General features: G+C 42.9%; 1 protein-coding gene and 1 long non-coding RNA gene across 2 annotated transcripts in view; one reads left to right on the plus strand and one right to left on the minus strand.

Moving 5' to 3' along the window:
- The window catches only part of LOC112579168, a 49549-nt gene extending 42804 nt beyond the window's left edge, over positions 1–6745 (plus strand). The window contains exons 2-3 of the long non-coding RNA XR_003103622.3: positions 2096–2202; positions 4752–6745. This is a non-coding gene — a long non-coding RNA (uncharacterized LOC112579168). The remainder of the gene's footprint in view (positions 1–2095; positions 2203–4751) is intronic.
- ADHFE1 (alcohol dehydrogenase iron containing 1) overlaps positions 1–24311 on the minus strand; it is a 33194-nt gene that overhangs the window by 7103 nt on the left and 1780 nt on the right. The window contains exons 2-13 of the mRNA XM_006044574.3: positions 23231–23268; positions 21308–21354; positions 19368–19421; positions 18967–19121; positions 18458–18654; positions 16487–16564; positions 15114–15219; positions 11081–11233; positions 8844–8942; positions 5759–5837; positions 5492–5588; positions 2906–3063 (exon numbers count right to left, since the gene is read on the minus strand). Of these exons, the coding sequence (XP_006044636.2) occupies positions 2906–3063; positions 5492–5588; positions 5759–5837; positions 8844–8942; positions 11081–11233; positions 15114–15219; positions 16487–16564; positions 18458–18654; positions 18967–19121; positions 19368–19421; positions 21308–21354; positions 23231–23268 (1261 nt within the window). The remainder of the gene's footprint in view (positions 1–2905; positions 3064–5491; positions 5589–5758; positions 5838–8843; positions 8943–11080; positions 11234–15113; positions 15220–16486; positions 16565–18457; positions 18655–18966; positions 19122–19367; positions 19422–21307; positions 21355–23230; positions 23269–24311) is intronic.

Genomic DNA, 24311 nt, shown 5'->3' on the forward strand with positions numbered 1-24311 from the left:
TATGGACAGGAGAGGGCTGCCCCTTTAAGATGTTTGTGAGCTCTTGTCAGGTGCTGTAGAAGATCAATGAACAAAACAGGGTCCTAACTTCATGGAACTTTAGTAGGTTTGGATAAAACAATTGTGATGGTTTTTTGTTTTTTTTAAATTTAGTCCCTTGGACTTACAGGTTAGGACAATGGTTTAGAACCAGGGTCTCTTAGAGATTCCTCTTTTTCTCATTCATTTACATTTTTGGTTACAACTGAGCCTACTCTGGGTCTGACCCTAAATCAGGAAAACTGGTGCCCATGGGCCATGTTTTGTTTGTGTACTGGGAAATCAGGGAATTCAATACAAACATCCCAACTGCTGACTTCTCTTAAAAATTGCAATTTCTACCATCACTGGGACCTGAATTTATGTTTGGTGATAATAAATTGTAGCTGAAAAGCTGCTCACCCAATGAAATGGATTGTGTGCTTTCCAGTTCACCAAAGTCCCCACCATTCCCTAGTGAACAAAAAGTACTTTGTTCATTGCTATTATTTACCTGGCTCCTGTGGACAGGTAAGTCTGTGAACCCAATCCATACAAACATGATATTATGGTATTATGGGAGGTCTTCGACATTCTCAGTACTTGCTAAGTAGAGAAGAAGCAAGTCTGAGGCCTTTGCTTAACTGAAATGGGCTGAGGGAAAAGCATTGCCACTGTGGTCAGCAGGATGCTGTGTGAGTGGAGAGTCTAGCTGTTCACTCTGTTCCAATGTCAGTGAAGGAAATGGCAACCCACTTCAATATTCTTGCCTGGAAAATCCTATGGCAAGAGGAGCCTGGAAGGCTATACAGTCCATGGAGTCGCAAGAGTCGGACATGACTTAGTGACTAAACAACAAGGATTGATACATAAATGTCATGACTTTGGGGAGAACTGCCTTATCCTCACAGTGTTTTTTTAAATAGGACTATATTTGATTTATAATACTGTGTTAGTCTCAGGTGTATAGCAAAGTATATATGTATATATATACATATATATATATCTGAATATATATATAACTGAATATACATACGTACACACATGGGGCTTCCCAGGTGGCTCAGAGGTAAAGAATCTGCCTGCCCATGCAGGAGACATGGATTTAATCCCTGGGTTGGAAAGATCCCCTGGAAGAGAGCAGGGCAACCCACTCCAGTGTTCTTGCCTAGAGAATTCCATGGACAGAGGAGCCTGATGGGCTACAGTCCATGGGGTCACCAAGAGTCAGACATGACTGAAGCAACATAGCATGTATGCACATATATAAACACAGATAATTTTCCATCGTAGACTATTATAAGATAATAAATATAGTTTCCTATGCTATACAATAAATCCTTATTGCTTATCTATTTTATATATAGTAGTTTGTATCTGTTTGGAGAAGGCAATGGCACCCCACTCCAATACTCTTGCCTGGAAAATCCCATGGACGGAGGAGCCTGGTAGGCTGCAGTCCATGGGGTCGCTAAGAGTCGGACATGACTGAGCGACTTCTCTTTCACTTTTCACTTTCGTGCATTGGAGAAGGAAATGGCAACCCACTCCAGTGTTCTTGCCTGGAGAATCCCAAGGACGGGGGAGCCTGGTGGGCTGCCGTCTATGGGGTCGCACAGAGTCGGACACAACTGAAGCGACTTAGCAGCAGTTTGTATCTGTTAATCCCATATGTCTAATTTATCCCTTCCTCTTTCCCTTTCCCCTTCGGTAACTATAACTTTGTTTTCTATGTCTGTGAGTCTATTTCTGTTCTGTATATAGATTCATTTGTATTTTTTTTTATATTCCACATATAAATGATATCATATATTTGTCTTTCTCTGTCTGACTTACTTCACTTAGTACGATATTCTCTAGGTCATCCACATTGCTGCAAATGACAATATTTCATTCTTTTACAACTGAGTAATATTCTATTTTATATATGTACCACATCTTCGTAAGCCAATACATCTGTTGATGGGCACTTAGGTTTTTTCCATGTCTTGGCTGTTGTGAATAGTGCTGCTATGAACATTGGGGTGCATTTATCTTTTTGAATTAGAGTTTTTATCTTTTCTGTGTATCCTTACAGTGTTTAAGTGATCCTTGCTTTTCCCATCTTGGATAGGAGGACTTAGTGAGTGCTCTGGACCTGGTAAGCATGGTGGCATCTCATGGCTTTGAGCTCTCTATTTTATGGTAAGTTACAATGAACAGGGTCTTGGGCTATTAGGTTCTGGTGCTCTACCACCTGGGTATCTGATCTTAAATGGAAACGTCCAAAGGGGGATAAACTCTCTTCATAAGAGCCTTGAGGAGGGAAACTTTACATCTGTTATGGTTCTACCACGTAAAGGACAGCTGCTAGGTTTAAATTCTTCAGGAACATAAAAATAAGACCCAAAGTGACACAGATATGTATACATATGTATATGTATAGAATCTACAAGATCTAAAATAAGTTAAAAAGTGATTTCGTCATCATCTTCATTTAAAGGCCATGTCTGTTCTTCACAAAGTAGTAGAATTTGTAACTGTATACTGGCTAAGAACATTAGTGGTCCTTTTAACTTCATATAGTTTCATAGGGGACTCTTGAAAGAGCAGAAATGGAGAAAAGGGAAGTAAATTCTGCTATACTTGAAATAAGCTTGGTTGTTTTTGTCTTAAATTTTTGTAAAGGGTCCCTTCGTTACATCATCAAAGCTTCACACAAGCCACAGTTTATGGAACAAAAGGGTGAGGGAGCCTTGACCCCTTTCAATGGGGAAGTGGGGAGCTGTTGCCTGGTGTGGGTAGATCTGTGTTTCCATCTCCCCCTCTAAGATGCCCCAGATGGACCCCCCTCTCTCCTGCAGCTCGGTGCTTCTCAGACAGGAGTGAAGATGGCTGCGTCTCTTACCTGGGGCAGCGTTCCTTTCACCAGCTCAGGGATGTCGGCCTTGGAGTAGCCAATGGCAGCCAGGCCGTCATCCACATCCAGATCGAATAAGAATTTCCGCAGCGTGTCTGCCAAGACAGGCCCAGCATCTGGCCTCCTGGCAGTGCGGGTGTCAGCTCCTGGAAGACACAAAGCGCTGACTGTAGCGAGAGGGGGAAGCCAGCCCTGGGTGTGATTCAGCCCCAGGCTCGCTGAATACATAACCTGCTGCCGGCTCCCTCACCCCCGGACAAGGGCACTGCTGTGCCTCCCCGTGGAGGACCGGCCCAGCGGCCAGCCCCGCCAGAGATGGGCCAGCCTGGGAGCCCCTCCAGAGAGGAGCCAGGGTGTGGGCTGGGGGCTCACTTGGCTCTCACATCTCCAAAGGGCAGCTGGGCCGCTGTGTGGTGGGAAGAAGAGGAACAGAGCCAACAAAAGAGGCACAGGAAGGAGACCAAGAAAGAAGGCTGGCGTTTGGCTGAGGAGGATTGAGAAAATCTGTAGGAGAAAACAGTTTATGTAACTTTCAGGGCTTGGAATCTGCTGACATCTAGAGGTCTATGCTTTCAGTGTCCCTTCTCACAGTCACAGCTGAAGAAAAGAAGACAAGCCCTGTGCAAACACCTTGCGAGACAAGACAGAAGTTCAAAAAACTCTGCCACTGACTGCCAGAAAGGAGGAAAATGAGATGACAAATGGATTCAGTATGGCCAGAGAAGGAATAGATCTCCTGTCTATAGCTAGAGAATTGTTTTGGGCTCTGTTGCCAAAGGGCAAGTTCCTTTAAATATCTTTTACAGAACCTTTTGGGCAAATTTAAGAACAAGAAGTCTTTTAGAAAGCAGTATTTAATATGTAGGAATGGCAACCCATTCCAGTGTTCTTACCTAGGGAAATCCCATGAACAGAGGAGCCAGGAGGGCAACAGTCCATGGGGTCACCAAGAGTTGGGCATGACTGAGCAGTGAACTTCAGTCATATCAGTGAATAAGGAAGGAGGCTGCTAAGGGTTGGAGATTTGCAAGGGCAGAAGATGGTTGGATGGTATCATTGACTCAATGGACATGAATCTGAGCAAACTCTGGGAGACGGTGATGGACGGGGAAACCTGGCGTGCTGCAGTTCATGGGGTCGCAAAGAGTTAGATACGACTGAGCGACTGAACAACAATTGGGACATGATTACTGATTAATGCACAAAATCATAGAGATGTCAGTCTGGAAGGGCCAGGGGGTTCTGCCCTCAGCCAGGGTGGCAGTGACAGTTCTCAGATGAACAGAACCAATCCCAAACCCTTAGCACCCTTGTCCCTCATCTATTCTAGCTAGACACATTCACTGCCAGGAAGTGAAGCAATCTGTGAACAGATTGTAGCATTATTTATTATCCAAAATGCCCCATGCTATAGTCCAAGTCCACTTTCTCTGTAGTGGTCAAAAAGAGACTAGTATGTATGGTTTGCCTCCATATAGATTAGGTTTAGCCTCTCTGTTCTCTGACAGAGAGAGCTGTTTAAGAAATCCAGGAAAAGGTATAAATAGAACGAGATACAGAGCTAGTTTGGAGAGCAGCTGGACAGAAAGTAGAGCTTGCCTGACAAGACCAGTCTGTGTTACATAGCGGTAGCTCAAATGTGGATTAAGTGGAGGGTGACACACGAAATGGGGTTTATGAGGTTTTTATGTTCTCAAGATTGCTGCCATAAAACACATCACTCAAACCTCCAGGTTTTCATAAGAAGTGTTTTAGAAAAAAGAGAAGGTAGGAAAGAGAACAGACGGGTATAAAGTTAAAATGATCTAATATACATTATTGATTTTGATTACAGGGAATCAACATATATAATGGCTAATTTCCCAGGTGGCTCAGTGATAAAGAATCTGCCTGCCAATGCAAGAGAGGACGGTTTGATCTCTGGGTCAGGAAGATCCCCTGGAGGAGGAAATGACAACCCACTCCGGTATTCTTACCTGGGAAATTCCAAGGACAGAGGAACCTGGTGGGCTACAGTCCATGGGGTCACAAACAGTTAGACATGACTGAGCGACTAAGCACATACACAAAGTGATCATAAATGTATTTCTTGTAAGATTCAAAAGGCACTGTGGGTATCTTATTATAGAAATGATTTATCAACAGAATAGCAAACAGATTCTTCTTTGGGGAACTTTTTATAAAGTTTCTAGTTGTTTAGGTTCTCTATAATTGGGAATTTACTGTTACTTCCTGATTTAGACTCACTTTATTTCCTATTAAAACAAGAATCATTAGTAACATGAATAGTATACAGAATTTAACTTTCCTTGGAGATAAAAACAGTGGAAATATTATTACTATAAACATAAAGTAAGAAATACCTAGTTCCATTTCATTGCTAATAGACTCTTAGAAACACAAAATTACAGAATTGTAGTACTAGATAGGAATCTGGGAAGGTCACTGGCATTTTATTATTAGATTATCTCAAATCAGTATTTTTGGTGTTAGTCTTTATGGCTTATCTTCAGAAGCAATCTTAGGAAACGCTCCATAGATGTGGGTCACAGAGTTATGATGAACGGTTCATACCCAATATTTCTGCCACTTCCAAGTGCCGCTCAGGAAGCATCTGTGATGTGAACGTGAACACTGCCGGGGAGGTGAGCACCACAGAAAGGCCATGAGGCTGGGGAGAAAGGAAACGTGGTGACTGCTGGGGAAGGCTGGTCTTCAGCCTAATATTCTAGATATTAAATTACTTTATCCTGTATTCCAAACAATCAAGAATCGACAAAAAACACTGATGGCAATTGACAGGAATCTAAGATTAAATTAAGGCATTTATTATGATTTTACCACCAGGGGATGATCCACATTGTAATCCTTTGCTTTATAAGTCTTCACTAAGCCCGAAATTGGGTAAGACATTCCATGGCTAGAAAAAAAATAAAGTCCTTATATTGACATACATCTAACAGAAATTCAAGTTAACAATACAAAGATACTCTTATGGGAGAGCCCCTCACAGTCTCTTGACAGTATCATTAACCCACAAGGTTAGATGTTTTGTTTTCTTTGATTCCCATAAGGATATATTATTATGCAATTGATATTTGGCACATTCATTGACTAAACTGCTGAAATGTTCAAAATCAAATGTTGATAGAACTACACGCCATTAAAAAGTACTGACATAGAAGTTGCTCCTTGAGCACATTGGTTAACCTTATGATCTTGAAGAAATCAAGAATTCACTTTGAAGTTTTTTTTTTAACAATCTTCAGGGTATGCATTTTCTGTCTTGCTCGGCACAGCCTTGGCAATGTGCTCCTTCACAAACTGAATATGTTGGTGGGAGTTTTATGAACCAAGATGTACTGTGCTAGACGTGCAAGCTTGTTCCGCCAGTGATCCATCTTGCCAGGGATTAATACGTTCTTTTAAATGCTACGTACTAATGGGAACTGAGTCATACATGATTATTTCAGTCTGTAAGGCTATCGAGAAAAGGCACCATGGTTTTCATTTGTGGGGATTTTTTCTGTTTATTTTAATGGGAAAACTCTCAAATTCTTAGTGTACAAATAGGACAATATAATAGTTTATAAGATGACCCAGGAGATAAACACTGTGAGAAGTTAACATCTTTACAATTGATATTTTGAAAATGAAATGCTTTACAATAGTAAAAGGGTCTGTTAGTCCGTTAATGTGGGTTTTATTGGATTACTTTGTTCTTAGTAAAAAATTTGTATTTCATAGAAAGATGAAGTGTTTTGGTGAATTGTATGGTTATCCAAAAAAAAGATGCCCCATGCCTGTCATCACTCATAAAGCAGATCAGAAGGTATAAGCTCTCTGAGTTGTTGAATAGGAACGTGCTTTACCATTTTCAGGCTCCATAGTATTCAGGAAATTATGGCTTGGTGTTTTTCCACTATATGAAAGGATTCATGTAGCTTTCAAAGTACCTTTCTAAAAGTATCCAATATTTTAGTTTGATTTCTCTTAACCATTATATATATTTGTTGTAAAAAATAAAAATGATCCATAATCCTATTTCTTCAAGATAACCATTATAGAATATTCCCTTCTAGTCTTCTTACACATATCTTTAATTTATGATTGTATTGTGCATTCAGTTTTAAACACTGCTGTTGACTTAGGGCTTCCCAGGTGGCGCTGGAGGTAAAGAACCTGCCTGCCAATGTAGGAGATGTAAGAGACACAGGTTCGATCTCTGGGTTGAGAAGATCCCCTGGAGGAGGGCATGGCAACCCACTCCAGTATTCTTGCCTGGAGAATCTCCATGGACAGAGGAGCCTGGTGGGCTACAGTCCATGGGGTCACAGAGAGTCGAACATGACTGAAGCATCTTAGCGTGCATGCACATAGTTACTTATTATTCTTTAAAAATACTTTCCCATATAATTTTTACTCTTTTAAAACATTACTTTTGATGGTTTATTCTTTGAATACTGAATTTTAGTTAACCATTCCCAAACTGTTAGGAATTTACGTTATTCTTAAATTTTTCAATTATAAATAACTTTTTAGATGAATATCCTCATAAGGAAAGTCTTTGATCATATCATGATATTTCTTTCAGCTACATTCCTAAAAGTAGAATTCATGGGTCAAAGGGTAGAGACATTTTCCAAGCTCTGGGTAGATTTTGCTCATTTGCTTCTTAGAAAGTTGGTGCCAATCTGTGCTCCTCTCAGCAGCAGAGTTTGAAGGTGACCATTTCATTTCACTTCCCTAGCAAAGGCCAATTCTTTTAAAAAAACTTTTTATTTTGTATTGGGATATTGCCAATGAACAATGTGATAGTTTCAGGTGAACCCCAAAGGGATGCAGCGATACATATACATGTATCCCTTCTCTTCCAGACTCCCCTCCCATACAGGGCAAGGGCCAATTCTTAATTTTCCATGTTCACTGGTTTTCAATTTTAAAGCAACATACCAATACATTTCTGATCAAACGGATTAATTCTGGGCTATCAACAAATATTCTGATCCCTTTCTTTTTGAGAGAGATCAGGAGAAGAAAATCCTATGTTTGGTGTTTGAAAAATCCATAACAGGTGCCAAAGATGTGGAGAAATCATAACCCCCATCCACTGCTGGTGGGAATGCAAAATAGTACAGCCTCTTTGGAAAACAGCCTGGCAGTACCTCAGAATGTAAACACAGAGTTACCATGTGACCCAGCAATTTCACTCCTAGGTATATACTCCATAGATGTGAAAACGTATGTCCACAGGAAAACTTATACATGATTATTCATAACAGCACTATTCATAATAGCCAAAAAAGTGAAACAGCCCAAATGTCCATCATCTGATGAGTAAATAAAATGTGGTATATCCATGCAATAGAACATTACTTGGCAAGAAAAAGGAAAGAAGTACTGATAACGTGTATGGGATGATCCATGGAAACATGATGCTAAATTTAAGAAGCCAGACAGAAAAGACCACATATCATTTGCTTCCATTCTATAAAATGTCTGGAAAAGGCAAATCTATAGAGACAAAGTAGATTAGTAGTTGTTTAAGACTGGGGGTATAGGAGGATTGGTGGGTGACAGTTAAGATTTATGGGATTTCTTTCAAAGGTGATAAAATGTTCTAAATTGATTATTGTAATGGTAGCACAACTTGTGAATATACTAAAACCCACTGAATTATAAATTTTTAATGGGCAAATTTTATAGGGTATGAATAATATGTTAATAAGGCTGTTACCAAAAAGAAAAAATAATCTATGACCCAATAAACTGCATTTGAGCTAAGAAAATATTATGGGACCCTAAGTTAAATTTCTTTTTTCTGTACCATGTTTAAAATCTTACAACACATCCTAAATGATAGACCCTAAAATAAAATTTAAGGGCAATAGCTTAGGTGAAGAAATAAAATCTCAGATTTGCTCACCAAAGATGAACACCAGCATTTCCAAAGCCAATGCCAGCAAAAGTACTTGCCAAGTGCATATTAGACCTTGCTTCAAGATCATCAGGATTTCTGACAGCCCTGTAGATGATATAAATACATAACAATAACATATCAACATTGGCATTTCCTACTGAAATAAAGAGCCGCCTTAGGGAAAGATCTGGGGGAGGAAAAAAAAAACACTACTCAAACTGAAGACAAATTAGGCAAGTTATTCAAATGACACCTTGTCTTCTAGATGAAAATTGAAGGGAAATGTATTTTCTCATCAGTGGCTGGAGCAAAGGCATATATTATGCCGTCAGGCTGCTCATGTGATAAAAGTACCAGGGCAAGAAAGCACTGACCCTTAAACTGCAAAAGCTGCTCTAGAAAAGTGTCCCAAGACTCATTCTTCTTCTTCACTTGTCAATGACCTTGACTGTGGTTGTGAGTGGACCTAGAGTAAACACATGCTCAGGATGCATGGGTCTAGGCGGGTTAGATGAAGAGAGTCCCTGTCGCCTGGGGGTACCTACAGGCCTGACGAGATGCCCAGACATCGTGCTTTCTGTGGCACCACCCAAATTGGACCCACTGGAGACCTCTTTTGGTATCTACAAACCGCATGTTATTTTTATACTTTTTACTGTGGAAGTGGCATGTTATTGTAGGACGAGCCTTCGCTCACTCCATCCCTCCCCAGTGCCATACGGGAAAGGCAAATTCTCAAAGGCCGCTTTCAGATGTAGTTGAGCCTTCCTGCTTCCAGGACCTTGCCCCAGGGCGGAATGCCTGAGACAGCCAAAGGAACCACTTCCCACTTGCTTTTCTGTGATTCTGCCTGGAATAAGGGTTCCTGCTCTGAAATAAAAATGCCACAGCCTTTCTCCTTCTTTTATCTGGAATAGTCAGGCAACTGTCTCTTTCCAAAATCCAGGGTCAGTTCCTTATTCCCAAATAGCAAGATGAAGTAGTGGATGGTGGAGTTGTGGCCTCTCCTCTGTCCATTTTGCCCCCTCACCTCCCACTGCTGCTCTGCCGAGCCTGTGTCCCTTCCACACACGCTGGCCGGCCATAATCTGTATCCACTTCTATGCAGACAGATGTTCCCTGATGCCCCCGCAAGTCCACGATAGTTCATGATCCTCCCCCAGATCTGTTGCAAAATGTGGTCCTAGACCCCACCCCTCCAGCCAGAGGAGGCCCTGTAGTCACATCTAGACCAAACCTGCCCTCTTCGTTCCCTCCGTTGTGTATAAATACAAAGATAAGTTTGACTTTGCCTAAGTCTCAATGTCTTAGGGATCACTTTTCATCTCTAAGTGTATCTTTGCTCTCTCATGAGCCTATTAGGGCTGTTTCATGCATAAATCTTTCAAAATCTTGTGGGAATCTTTTCAGGAAGACTTTTATGTCTACACATTTTTTTCTTTTTTCTTTTTGGTGTGCCACACAACATGTGGAATCTTAGTCCCTTGACCAGGGATCAAACCTGCACCCCCTGCAGAGGAAGGGCCGAGTCTTAACCACTGGACCACCAGGGAAGACCTGACATTTATTTCTTAAATTGAGGTTCGTGTGCATTTGCTTATGGGTCGACCTTGTGTGCTCCTGGACAAGGCCTGATGGGGCAGGACCAACATCTGTCTCATGGTTCTCATTTCTGCCCATGGTGACCAAATCTCAAAGGACCTCCCCCAGCTTTGGTTTTGAGGTTTTGATGAACAAACCTTCTGCATGTGCTGTGCTAAGTTCCTTCAGTTGTGTCTGACTCTGTGACCCCATGGACTGTAGCCTGCCAGCCTCCTCTGTCCATGGGATTCTCTAGGCAAGAATACTGGAGTGGGTTGCCATACCTTCCTCCAGGGGATCTTCCCAACCCAGGGTTCAAACCTGTGTCTCTAATGTCTCCTGCATTGGCAGGTGAGTTCTTTACCACTAGCGCTACCTGGGAAGACCCGTAAAAAACCTTCTAGCTGCATCCTTTATAAATCAGGCTCCCATGTTGTCCCCATCCTGGGCTTTGCCTTTCTAGATCGAGGGATCTGGTTTTCATCTGTCCCCTTGGGGCTCCCTCCAGAGATTGCTGGTCTCTGGTACTTCTGTATGCACAGTGACTGCTTTTTTGGGTGAACAGGCTTGCTCAGGACATTTCAGGATCTAGCGAGCCACATTTCATGAAGGTGGAAACTGGTTTTTTTTTGCCCTGTTTCTGTCCCTTCTGGACAACATACCTCTTCAGATACTTGGCAACGATCCGCAGTGCGTGGACTGCCCAGATGTCACTGATGGGGTTGCTGCCCTGGTAGGCTGGCCGAGTGATGGGGCTTGAAGGGCAGGGGCTCCGCATGTGATACGGGAGGGCAGTGTAGGACTCCAGGGCGTGGCTAGCAGGGAATAGTCAAAATACACAGTTGAAAGCATCCTCTTTTTCCTTCCCTTCATTCAGATCACAAACTGCCTCGGAATGCTTGGTTCCACTCCCCCGTGGATATGCCTTTGTAGTGCTGATAATCACAAGGCCTCTCACTAATCTGTCTCTTGTCCATGACAGTCATCACTTATTATAGAAATTAACACAGTGACAGAGGATGAGATGGTTGGATGCTATCATCAGCTCAATGGACATGGGTCTGAGCAAACTCTAGGAGACGGTGAAAGACAGGAAGTCGGGCATGCTGCAGTCCATGGGGGTAACAAAGGGTCAGGCACAACCGAGTGACTTAAGAACAACGCAGTGAAGTTGACATTAACAGCACTACTGTGTTTTTGACCAGAATGTGTTAAGATTACATATGGTTCCTTTCTAGTCCCAATACATCTTTATAATGTTGAATTTTTAAACATTTAAGTTGTGTTAAGAAAAGCATTAAATCTGAAAAATGACTTCCTTCTAAAGTATATTTACCATTTTAAATCCTCCCTTTATCAGATACCATATTACTTATCCAAGGAGGGTCATAAGAGTTATACTAGCCTCCAATAAGAGTGCAGTGCAGTGGGTCAGCTCCCAGGTGTGAATTCTGGCACCAGGCTTTCCCACTGTGGGCCTGGGACCAGCAGAGTCACCATCCACCTCGTGATTCTAAGATGAGGATAGCTCATAGTACGTCTTTCTTCATGGTGCTGATGTGAAAATTGACACATGTAAATTACTTAGCATATCCTACCAGCACTTTGTAAAGTTTATCATTCACCATTATTATTAATGCTTGGCCTGAAAAAAAATCTACTTCTTTTTCCTATAGGCCCTAAATTCAGGGTTGGCTATTTTAAGAACAAAGTATCAGAGTTTTCTTTACCTACCAGCCTGCCATGAATTCTAGCTAATCAAGTGCAGAAGATGGGAATAAACATAATCATCCAGATCAGTGACTCATTGGGAACACAGTGTAACATGAACTGTGTGTGTGTTACATTCTCAGTCTTAGAATGGAGACTTTACTCTCCTCTACATGTGAGAGGCAGATAACATCTTTTGAAACAAAGTATTAGAACTTCAAAAAGAATTAGTTGGTAGACAAAAGCTAGGGGTTTGTGGTTCTAAATAGGAAATGTGGGCAAAGCAGTAAGGAGGTGTCCACGTGGGGGGCGGAGGAGTGGTAACAAGCCTGCCAAGGTGGAGAGTTGAACCTCTGCCCATTGTGTATCTGGATTCTGGGCCCAAGACTGGATCTGTCTTTCAGGGGTAGATTCACTGACTCACAGAAGTGTTAGTCGCTCAGTTGTGTCCAACTCTTTGCGACCCCATGGACTGTAGCATGCAAGGCTCCTCCGTCCATGGGATTTTTCAGACATGAATACTGGAGTGGGTTGCCATTTCCTTCTTCAGGGGATCTTCCCCACCCAGGGATCAAACCCAGGTCTCCCTCATGCAGGCAGACTCTTTACCACCTGAGCTACCAGGGAAACTGTGTGTAAAACTTGGAAGCCTGATTACTGATTTCCAACAAGAAATAGAACCTCTGTCCATGACTGTCCAGTGCTGTGGGTTCCACCAGCTGAACTAGGTGTCCATTGTGGTCAGCATGGTAAAGAAAGTCATTTCCTTGGTGGAGAGTATTCCTATTAGTCTCTTTACACTGGAGACGGTATTTTTGCTATGACATATCTGCTCATTTTTTTTATAACCTGTCAGGGCTTACTTTCTCTCTGGAAAGAAACTGCTTCACTTTAAATTCCATATGCCACTAATAAAAAGTATTTTGAAAGAAAAAAAAAAGAGAAAATAGAACCTCTGAGGGGGGCAGACATCTGAGTCTTCTAGATGACATCTATTCTCCCTGTTGTCAAAGCTGTGGATGCTAATTTATGATCACAAGGCCCATGGAGCCCTAACCAGGGTCACTGCTTCTAAGGTTGAATATATGGGTGTGTCCGTCTTCAGTACAGGCCACTGGGCCTCGGGGGCAGACTTCTCCTTGGACCACGTGTGCCTCCAGTGGTCAGTCCTTGGAAGGGCCGCTGCCATCACTGTCTTTTGTTCTGAGCTCACTCCCCTCCCCTCTGATCGACTGCAAAGTCTTTGGGTCTGTGGGTCATTCACTTACACGTGACTGCTTTGGTCTGTTATATTAATATATTTATTATGCAGTTCCCAGCCAGGGAGGGTAATCTCATTTCCCTTATTTCCAAGTTATTAGAGGACAACTCTCCAAAGCACTGACAACATCAACCAGGATGGAGTTCGACACAGTTTTCTCCCATTTCTTGGCAGGCAGCGTAACGCAGTGAGAAAAGCAGACCATGGACTGGGATAGAACTGGACATGAACCCGAACTCTGCTGCCCCCTGCTCGTGTGAATTTTACTCAGCAGGTGTTAACTGAGTACCTATGACGTGACAGCCCCTTTGCTAAGGGACAGGGATGCAGAAGTCCGTAAGATGGTCCTGTCCTTGCCAAGCTCACAGTGCAGTGAGAGAGACAGCATGCAGAGAGGGGCATCTCCAAAGCAAGGCACAGCCCCCCAGTGGGGAGGAGCAAAGCACAGAGTGGTTCTTGAGGAGGCGGGGCAGTCAGCAAAGGCTCCATCAAGGGCAGGATGCCCTAGTGGAAATGAAGGATGACTTCTCCAAGCAGATAAAGAGCTGAGCTGAGCACTGGGGACAGTCCAGGGCCAAAGAAACTTGGCTTTAGACAGGAGGTGTGGAAATGCAATGAGAGACTGATAAGGTAGAGGGGTGTGTGTGTGTATGTATGCAGTGGTCATATTGCATTCTGGAAGCTTCTTGAGGCCAGTATGGAGGACAGATGGAAGGAGTATGGGATATGAGCAGGAAAACTGATGAGGAGGCTGCTGCACTGGGTCCAGGCTTGAACTGAGGTGGGACCATAAGGCTTGAGAGCAGGGAGCAGATGGGAGAGATTCAAGCAGATGAGAGTGAGCTCTGTGGCTAGGTGTAGGCACGAGACAAGGGATAAGCTCATACTATGTCCTGCTGCTCACTAGGGTAAGGAACTCAGGAGGAGGAGCTGTGAGGGGTAAGGGGGTGGTGGCGAGAGAATGGTCAGATTTCATCAACTCCAAGATGCCATGCATTATAAGATGCACCATTTTTTAAAAGTACCACTGAAGAAGAAAACCATACTGCATGCCGCAGATATACAGATATGCCCTGATTTCAGAGATGTTAAAATGGGGGGAAAATGTACATGTGTAAATGGATGGTAGTCTTTTGGGGCCGGCTGAATGTGAAGTGCCCGTGGGTCCCTGTGATGCCACTGGAACAGAGTGCCCAGAACTTGAGCAGAAACACGGATGTGGGAGCCATCAGCACATGGCAGCTAAACCCAGGAGAACGCAGGCTGTGGCTCTGGGTGAGTTGCTAAACGTCTCCAGTTCAGTTTTCTTTTCTGCCTGGCACAGAGCTGTGGGGAAGTGATGACGTGTAAGTGCCGACAGTGAGCCTGTACAGCTCAGGAAGTGGACACTCCTGTCCCTGCTCTCTTCCTCTGGCTGCAGCCCGGGGGCCCTGGGTTGATGCAGCAGAGGCGGTGCTGTGGGCTTGAGATGCTGCATACCTGTCTCTCTGATCCCGTGGTTGCAGCTGTGGCTGGCCCGGTCCAGCAGCTTTGTGACTCACCCAGGACCTCACCTCCTCTTTACAGTTTCAGCTTTGTCATCCAGGCAAGGAGATAATGACAGCCAAAGCCAGGGTGGTTGTGGAGCACAATCAGTGAGAGCTTAGTAAGTGCTTTCAGCAGTCAAGTGCTGTGCATTGACCCGAGTCCCCAAAAGAGCCCCTGCAGGGGGCCTGGGTACCTACCAGAGCACATCGAAGCCACTGTTGGCGACCACCCGCCCAGGCATGTGCAGGGTGTGCAGAGGATCAATCAGGCCGAGTGTGGGTTTGATGGCTCGCGAAGCAATGCCTAAGACAGGGATTTGCAACACAGGCCACAGGTATGGACACAATTTTTTTAAAAATCTAATAACTTTAGGGTAACAAATTATCCTAAAAAATCAAAATATGAGATAAGATTCGGTCTTATTTAGGGAGGCACCAAGGAGCAGCGGAAAGAGATCTGGAGTCAGAAACCTGGGGATTTCAGGGCAGCTGAAGCTCCCTGCAGTTTACAAAAGCCACTATCCCATCTGGTCCCAGCTCCAGGTTGTAACTATAGTGGAGTATTTATACCATGCAAACACTACAACTCAGGGCTTATTTATTCATAAAACTCCAGAGAACTGGTTTACCAGCACACTGCTGGTTTGGGTCCTGGCTCTGTGACTTACTGCGTGACATTGGTACATGTCTGTGCCTCTCTGAGTTCTCTCTCTGAGAGTTCTCTGAGTTCTCTGTAAGAACAGACTCTGGTGACACAGGGCCTCCATCCCTCCCAGAGATGTTGTAAGGACCACATTAGATAACATGATGGGGAAGTCTTTAAAAAAAAATGGAAGGGAGAATTTAAGTGTTGCTTACTATTATTAGTATCTTTAACAAGGCCACAGGATAGTATAATTTAATTTAAAAAGAGAAGTTACCATAAATGTGCAGTTCATTGCCAGTTTGTTCTGCTACAAAGCCCTGGAAGAAGGATGCTGAACCATCTCAAGGAGAGGGACATTTCTCCCAGATCAGCTGAGAGTTGGAGAAGATGATAGGATACAGATGACAAAGAAGGCAGACGGCAGAAGAGTGGGTACTTGGGAATGGAGCTGGAGACATTAACTGGGAAGAAGCATGAGGGAACTTTCTGGAGCAGTGGGAATATCTATATTTTGATTAGGGTGGTGGGTACATGTGTGTATATATTTGTCAAAACTCATCAAACCAGATTCTTAAAATTATACATTTTATTATTAAAAATCACATCTCAAAGAAAATGAGTTAGAATGTAAAAAAGCTGGGAAAGGGAATAACCATTTGTCATTGATATACAGTCACTAACTTGGGCAGAAAAATGGCCCTGGTTCATGGCATTTCAATCTGCTTTTGTAGGTAATTCTCAAAAACAAGATTATTAGACTGCTTCATACTCTTATATGTATCTGGGAAAAGAAAGAACATGTGTCTGTGTGCATATTCTTTCTTTAATTCTGTAACTCTTTGAATTTTAAATATTAGGATTAAAGAAAAGGGAGTGGAATTGAAAGCTAAGAGAACTAAAAAACATTTATAGAGGAAGTTCTTACCAGTTTTTACTTTCAAGTGTTCGTAGTCAAAAATGGCAACTCCGGTAGTTTCGCTCCCAGTGCCTGAGGTAGTTGGAACTTGAACAACAAAAAAATTAATTTTAATAGAGCATCTAAATAAAGGTCAGTGGAGATATTTAATTCAGCCTCAGGAGATAAGGAGCAAAGTTCGAGAAGAAAGCTTTGTTGCTCTTGTCTACTCGCTTGATGTGTATATCTGTGTTAACATGTATGTATGCTTAATGTGGACAGCTTCCCGGGTGGCGCTAGTGGTAAAGAATCCACCTGCCAATGCAGGAGACATGGGTTTGATCCCTGGGTCGGGAAGATCCCCTGGAGGAAGACACGGCAACCCACTCCCAACCCATGGCAACCCAAGTATTCTTGCCTGGAGAATCCCATGGACAGAGGAGCCTGGCGGGCTATGGACCACAGGGTCACAGAGTCAGACACCAGTGAAGCAACTTAGCACACACATGCTTGATGTGTATGACTGTGTTTGCATTAACATGTGAGGAACAGGTCTGACACCTGTGCTGGCATTAGCTTTCTGGCATCTGTCTTTAATGTGTGTGTGCTGGCATTAATACTCAGTATATGTGAGGTACATGCCTACATTAACATGCATGTAAACCTAATGCATGTATACTTGATATGTATGCATGATGCTTGTATCTGTGTCAGCATGTATGTCTGACGTCCATATGGTGCTAACATGTATGTATGCTCAACATGTATGTACCACATCCACATTTGTTATTATGCACATGTGTGTTTAATGTATTCATGTGGTATCTGTTTCTGTATTAACAGGGAGGCACTCTGGGAGCCCTGGGTTCCCCCAGGGCCAGAGTTTAAGCAGCTGCAGCTTGGAATTCAAAAGCAGGCCTCTTGCCATCTCTGGGAAGAAAGCTCATATTTGCCATCTCTAAAAGACATCTTTATTCCCTCTTGGCAGCAAGCACAGTGACACCCTGCCTTTGCTGGGCTCCGCGGTTTTGCAGTTCAGTCAAGTTTCTAAACTTTACTAATCACCCCTCTGTGTGGTGCTGACACAGCTTCACCACAGGGTTCCAGTCTCCAGACATCAGTTATGCTGCGCCCCACTGGTCCCTCGTTCACGTCAAAGCCGTTCATCTGCTGTCAGCTCACTCCTCTCCCAGCACAATGGGGCTAGGGGAGGAGTGGGGAAAATAGAAGACAAGACATTAAGCTGATATTTTCCAGTTAGGGCATTCGAGCTGTAAGGCTTTAAACAGTGATGTGCCGACAGCAATAAAATGGAGGAAAGAAAAGACCAAAAGATCCCCAGGTCTGTGTGGATCAGACGAGGGAGCCTGATTTGGGTTTGCGTGTCTGTGTCCTGTGTTGCCACCGAGCAGATGTCGTCCAGCGTGACAAGGCTATGCTGGCCACATGTCCCGGGGCAGACAAAGCCCCAGGTCAGCTGAGGAGCCATCATGTGGAAGAAAGGGTTGAGTCAACACCAGAGAAATGACAGCAAACATTCCCCTTAAACTCCCAGATGCCAAAGTGGGACAAAACAGAGAAGGGCTCAGAAGACAGGCCTGCCCAGAGAGGGGTCTGAGCATCTATAAACACTGACATTCCTTATCCTCCAAAAAGTTACTTCCTAGCTGAGCTCTGCAGACCCCTACCATTGACCCAAACTGCCTCTGTCTGCGCAGTAATGAAGACCAGGGACTTCCCAGGTGGCTCAATGGTAAAGAAATCTGCCTGCCAATGCAGGAGATGCGAGTTTGATCACTGGATTGGGAAGATCCCCTGGAGAAGGAAATGACAACCCACTCCAGTATTCTTGCCTGGGAGAATCCCAAGGACAGAGGTGTCTGGAAGAGTATGGTACATGGGGTTGCAAAAGAGTCGGACACAATTCAGCACCTAAACACCACAACCAACATCTTTCCTAAGGCCTCTTGTCAATTGCAAAATAAAACAGACAGTGTTTACCTGCGATCAGAGGTTTCAGAGGCACAGTCACAGGCTTTCCCTTCCCAATGGGGGCATTGACGTAGTCTAGGAAGTCAGAGTCAGGGCTGGATGAATACAGATTAGCGGCTTTACAGGTGTCTATGGTGGAACCGCCACCCACGGCCAGGAAGGCATCGAAAGCTCCCTTTTTGGCAAATTCAATGGCTTCCATGAAGCTTGGAGAAAGGAAAATGAATGCCATTATGTCAGGACTTCCAGAAATAAATTGCCATGCCATTAAATAGGGCTTCTCTGATGGCTCAGACAGAAGAGAATGCACCTGCAATGCAGGAGATATGGATCCGATCCCTGGGTCAGGAAGATCCCCTGGAGAATGAAATGGCAACCCATTCCAGTATTCATGCGTGGAGAATTCCATGGACAGAGGAGCCTGGAGGGCTATACAGTCAGGCCTGGGGCAAGTTTCAATCAGCACTGATATGTATTGGCTTCCGCTTAAAGTAAATTTAACAACAATAAAAGAATACCTTGTATCAGTTGGTTCCACTCTCACATGATCATAAACCTTAAAGTTTATGCCATTCTTCACTAGGGAATCCATCACTGTCTGTACAGGAGGGAGTTGGGAGAGGTTCTTGTCTGTCATCAAACAAACATTTTTAGCACCCATGTTTTGTAGGTCCTACAATAAGAAAAATAACTTATAAGTTAAGTTTGATTGCACAAGAAATGTAATATACACTTCTCACAAAATTAGCATTAAGTCCAAAATAAAGGACTCCCATCCAAGGACCAACCAGGCCTGACCCTGCTTAACTTCTGAGATCAGATGAGATTAAAACAAAGGATCAACAGTTGTTAATCTGTGCTTGTTGTAAAATATATCTAACATTTATAGTAGAAGACTGTAGAAATCTTAAATACTTGCCATGCCCACTTCCTTTGTAACTCCTGCTCCATATCTAATAGTTGAAACAGCCATCTGAGGAAAAATAAAAGATTTAGGTGAGAGGTGTTTGGAGAGTTGATTATTTCATTTCTAAAACCCTGAAACACTTCCTCATTGTCTAGATAATAAAGTGTATATGCCCCAGCATGGCCTTCTAAGTCACCCCGACTGGCCTCATACACATCACACTTCTTTAAGCAGACATTCCTTCCAGATACACTAGAATTATGTATTTTCCCCCAAACATTTCATAATCCTCATTTGTTTCCTCAGCTTGACATGCCTGCCTTTTCTTGCCTCCACACCTAAATGAATTCTTCAGTATCTTATTTTCCAATGTTAATGTTGTCTTTGTGTATTTTTCATGCCTTAATCCACTCATCCAACCATTCATCTCTCCAACCCCCATTGCATGCATTTATCTATCCCTCTGTCCATCCATCCTTTCATCCAACCAACACTGCTGAGTGTCTGCTATGTTCCAGGCATGTGCTAGGCTCTGGTAATACAGCTATGAAGAAAACAAACATGGCTTCATAGTTTACAGCTGAGAGAAGAGCTTTTATACTGATGGATGATGGGTTACTTTTGGCTTGGAAACATACTTTGTTTGATCCGTATTATGTTTAGATTTCTTTTTTTGGTTTGGATAGTAACTCATTATCCAATTAAAGGAAAAAAACAAAACAATATGACCATCTGGATTTCTATCTCTCTTGAATAATCAGGCAGCATGTATGCACGCGAAGGTGCTTCAGTCATGTTCGACTCTTTGCAACCCCATAGACTGTAGTGCACCAGGCTCCTCTGACCATGGGATTCTCTAGGCAAGAATACTGGAGTGGGTTGACATGCCTGCCTCCAGGGGATCTTCCCTACCCAGGGATCGAACCTATGTCTTTTATGTCGCCTGCACTGTCAAGTGGGTTCTTTACCTCTAGCGCCACCTGGGAAGACCTCAATCAGGCAGTACTGGCTGCATTCCAGTGTGGCAGCAACCAAGTGGGGCTAAGGGCAGACTGCACCCTTCAGATGGGACTGTGCTCTCAGCCAGCTCAGCCCCATCGTCCCAGTCTGCGCCTGGAATGATTAACTGTCAGGCCTCTGGTCACATTTTAATTTATGATCCCTAAACTAGGAGGAGACCGAGATTTAACATATAATTATATAATCACAGTGTGATAAAAAAAATTCATCAGAATTAATTGTTCCTTTATTCCTGCTTCAAAGATTACTTGAACCTCTTTGGGGGTTGTTATAGTTACAAAACTAAAGAAGATTCATCATACAACATATAAGATGGAGTCTGTAGAACTGGGAATCTGTCCTGTTTTAATGGCTGTACAGAAGACAGTATTCTAGGCATTACTCATGTTACAAGAATATTTATATTCCATTATCCTGACAAAATACTTTGCTAAATAGGTGGTGATCAAACAATAAGGTTCAGTTCAGTTCAGTCGCTCAATTGTGTCCGACTCTTTGCGACCCCATGAATCACAGCATGCCAGGCCTCCCTGTCCATCACAAACTCCCAGAGTTCACTCAGACTCACATCCATCGAGTCAGTGATGCCATCCAGAACATCAATTAATAACAGACTTCAAATGAGATAGTAATGCATTAGGGAAATACTCTGGTTGTATTTTTTCAGGTCATTCATAAAAGAATGAATGAATAGGGACTTCCCTGGTGGTCCAGTGTCTAAGACTCTGCTCTCCCAATGCAGTGGGCCTGGGTTCAATCCCTGGTCAGGGAACTAGATCCCACATGTCAAAACTAAGAGTTTGCATGCTACGACTAAAAAAAGATCCCACTTGCTGCAATAAAGATCCTGCATGTGCAACGAAGATCTGGCAGCCAAATATTATACATACAGAAATAAATATTTTTAAAAAAGAATGAATAATTAGATCTACCTCGAAGGCATAATCTGTTGTTTTCCCAGAAGGTGAAATTCCCGGAGCTAGAAGTACAAAAGTTAGCATCAGAGTAGGCCTTAGAAACAGAGCAAAGATATTGTTATTTGATAGTAAGTTGGGATTTCAGCAGTGAATGTAAATATTTCCTTTGAAGCCTTACTTAAAATACATTTCTCAGTTTCATTGTTGCCTATTCAATTCAAATTAAACTCTGCATTTTAAGAGAATGTAATGCTAACTTGATGCAGACTGTGAAAATAAAGTTATTTAAAATCTTTTCTCCATTGAAATTAAAATATACTTTTGAAAACACAATGAGTAAAAATCTGCTAGAAAAAAATCCTCTAGATGCTATGGGGTTTGATTATTATTAGAAAACAACTATTAGTACATTCATTCATTCGAGTCCTGCTTACACTTCTTTAATAACTGTGATTATTTAAATAAAACTTCTCTCTATGGAGGGTGCTTATCACACTAAGATATTTTTCAAGCTTATGCCTATGAACTACTGAGTTTTCTCTGGGAAATTTAATAAACATTTTTATAAACAGATATTTCTTTGCAAGGTGCCAGGTTTAGTTGTGGCAAAAAAAATTTTTTTTGTCTTATTGGAACAACAAGAAGTCTCTACTTAGTGGATTTTATCTTTGTTTTCATCTACTTATTGTTATCAGTCTTGAGCAGTCATAAGATTGGAAAAAAGTCTACGGAACAATTTTCACTACCTTTTTTTTTTTAACAAGACAAAGAAAAGAGACCACAACTGGATAACAATCTACCTTTGGTAGAGGGCAAGGGTATCCTTAATCATATTTCAAATTTCTTTGATACTGACAGGCTTTAAAGAAATTGTCTATTACTCCGGTAACTAAAATTTAGGAAAAGACATAAACTGGATCTTAGAAAACACTGAGATTATCTTTCTCTAAATTACTAATTTTATTGCCCCAAATAGGAAACATTACTGATTTGTTGTTGAAACTAAGTTAAGAATTGCAGAAAAGCAGCTGGAGACAAAATTCTGCATGTGTCCATGAGGGCTGAAAAGGCATGGCATGCTTCTGCTCGGTGGATGGCTGTTAGAGACTGGGGTGGTCCTTGGCTGGTCCTAAAGAATTAGTCACTCTCATGGCAGGAAATAGTCCTTGGTTAGGTACTCTATCTGTTCTACTCCCAATCAGCTTCTTGGTGAGTTTCTGCTTAGGCTCCTTTTTCATCCCTTACCACTGTTAGGATGTGACCTTTTCTCCTAAGAGGTGAAATCATCAGTTTTTGTGTCACTATAATTCATGTGACATTCTGGGGACATGTTGAACTTACAGTGAGCTCCTGCTGTTCACTGTGAACAATGGACTTGGTAAGGATTAAGATGTCTGTAGGAACCGAAAACTTTTTGTCATTTTTAATTATTAAGAAATAGTGTTATTTTAAACATCAATACAATTATTTTTTTCCTTCTGGGAACCACACTTTAGACTCTTTTTTGCAATGTATTAGAACCTTTCAAAGATTTCATCTTGATTAATTCTGTTTGATGAACTCAGACCATCCTAATATCCTATTTGCGTTACCATTTTTAGCTTTGGCACATAATTCTATTTAAAAAAGAAAGACAGTATAAATAGCATTCAGCTGACATAATTAGAACTGTGGTTGTTCAGTTGCTCAGTCATGTCCAGCTCTTTTGCGACCCCATGGACTGCTGCCCACCAGGCTCCTCTGTCCATGGGATTCTTCAGGCAAGAACACTGGAGTGGGCTGCCGATCCTTCTCCAGATAATTGGAACTGCATGTTACCAGTTTCAAGAGCAAAGCAACCATCTGCATCAGTCTTCCTCTCACATGCTTTGACTTTGTCCAAATGCATTGACAAATGTGGAAACTGAAATTGCGGCTAAACACAAAATGTATTATTACCTTGGGAATAAGTATGAGAATGACTCGGGCACTGGCATCTAGGGAATCAGAAAAAGAAAAAAGAGAGTGAAACCAGAAAATCTGAAGCTAGGAAGTTTTAAAGTAACATACATTGCATTCTAGTTTTAAGATGCTTTCAAAGTAGCGGCTATTGACGAACACTGCACAATAGAAAAAGCCAGAAATCATCATGGACAAAAATCCAACTCAGAGTCTTTCCAGCATTTTAGGGTTATTCTTCTGAGAATTATTCAAGCAGCAGTTAATGACGTGGGGAACTGAGATGAGTGCTCCCGGGCTACAATAAAGTTTAAGATGAGGTCTCACTTCTTACTAGGTTAGGAGCCTTGGCCAAATTGACCCAGTGTTAACGACTCGCACCTCAGACCCTACTTCTCTCCTCCCGAACTTTCCTTCTATTTTCCCATTGTCTTCAGGGTGTTCAAACAGGCTCTGGGCTGCTTCCTCTGGAAGCCCTCAGTGGCCGGCAGGCCCCCTCTGGTCACCACGTGGCGCCTCCGGCCTTTCTCGGCTCCGGGATTTCGTCCCCTCCCTGGACCCGCCCTCCGTGTCCCCCTAAACCGAGATCACACCTGTCACCTTCTTCTCCCCAATCCCTCACCTCAGTCCGCTCCTCTACAGATATCCCATGTGCTCCTCTTTCTAGAGGTTCCCTCCCTTGACTTCCACATCTTGGTCGCCTCCTAGTCCTTGGTCAGTCCCATCTCTGGCTTCCTGTTCTGTTGACCACCATCCGATTGAGCCTCGCAAAAGGGTTTGTGTTTCTATTGCCCACGGGACCCTGTCTTGGTGGGTCCCGCAGGTAAGCCCGTGCATACCCCCCACCCCACCATCCCCGACCCCCGCCTGCAAATTTGGACTGAAAACCTCTGAGAAGGGAGAGGGCAGAAGGGAAAGGGGAAGGAAGGAAAAGCGTTAAACTCAATGATGATCAAGATCTCAAAAACTGAATTAAGTGAACACGGGCGTGGTCGGGTGTGAGTCGCCAACGTGAGTCGAGGTTGCCATCTGGTGGGCGCGGCGGAAAGCGCCACGTGTAAGGGTTTCTTCTGGAGCATCC

The sequence above is a fragment of the Bubalus bubalis genome, chromosome 15, assembly GCF_019923935.1.
Source record: "Bubalus bubalis isolate 160015118507 breed Murrah chromosome 15, NDDB_SH_1, whole genome shotgun sequence".
In the NCBI taxonomy this organism is placed as follows: Eukaryota; Metazoa; Chordata; class Mammalia; order Artiodactyla; family Bovidae; genus Bubalus; species Bubalus bubalis.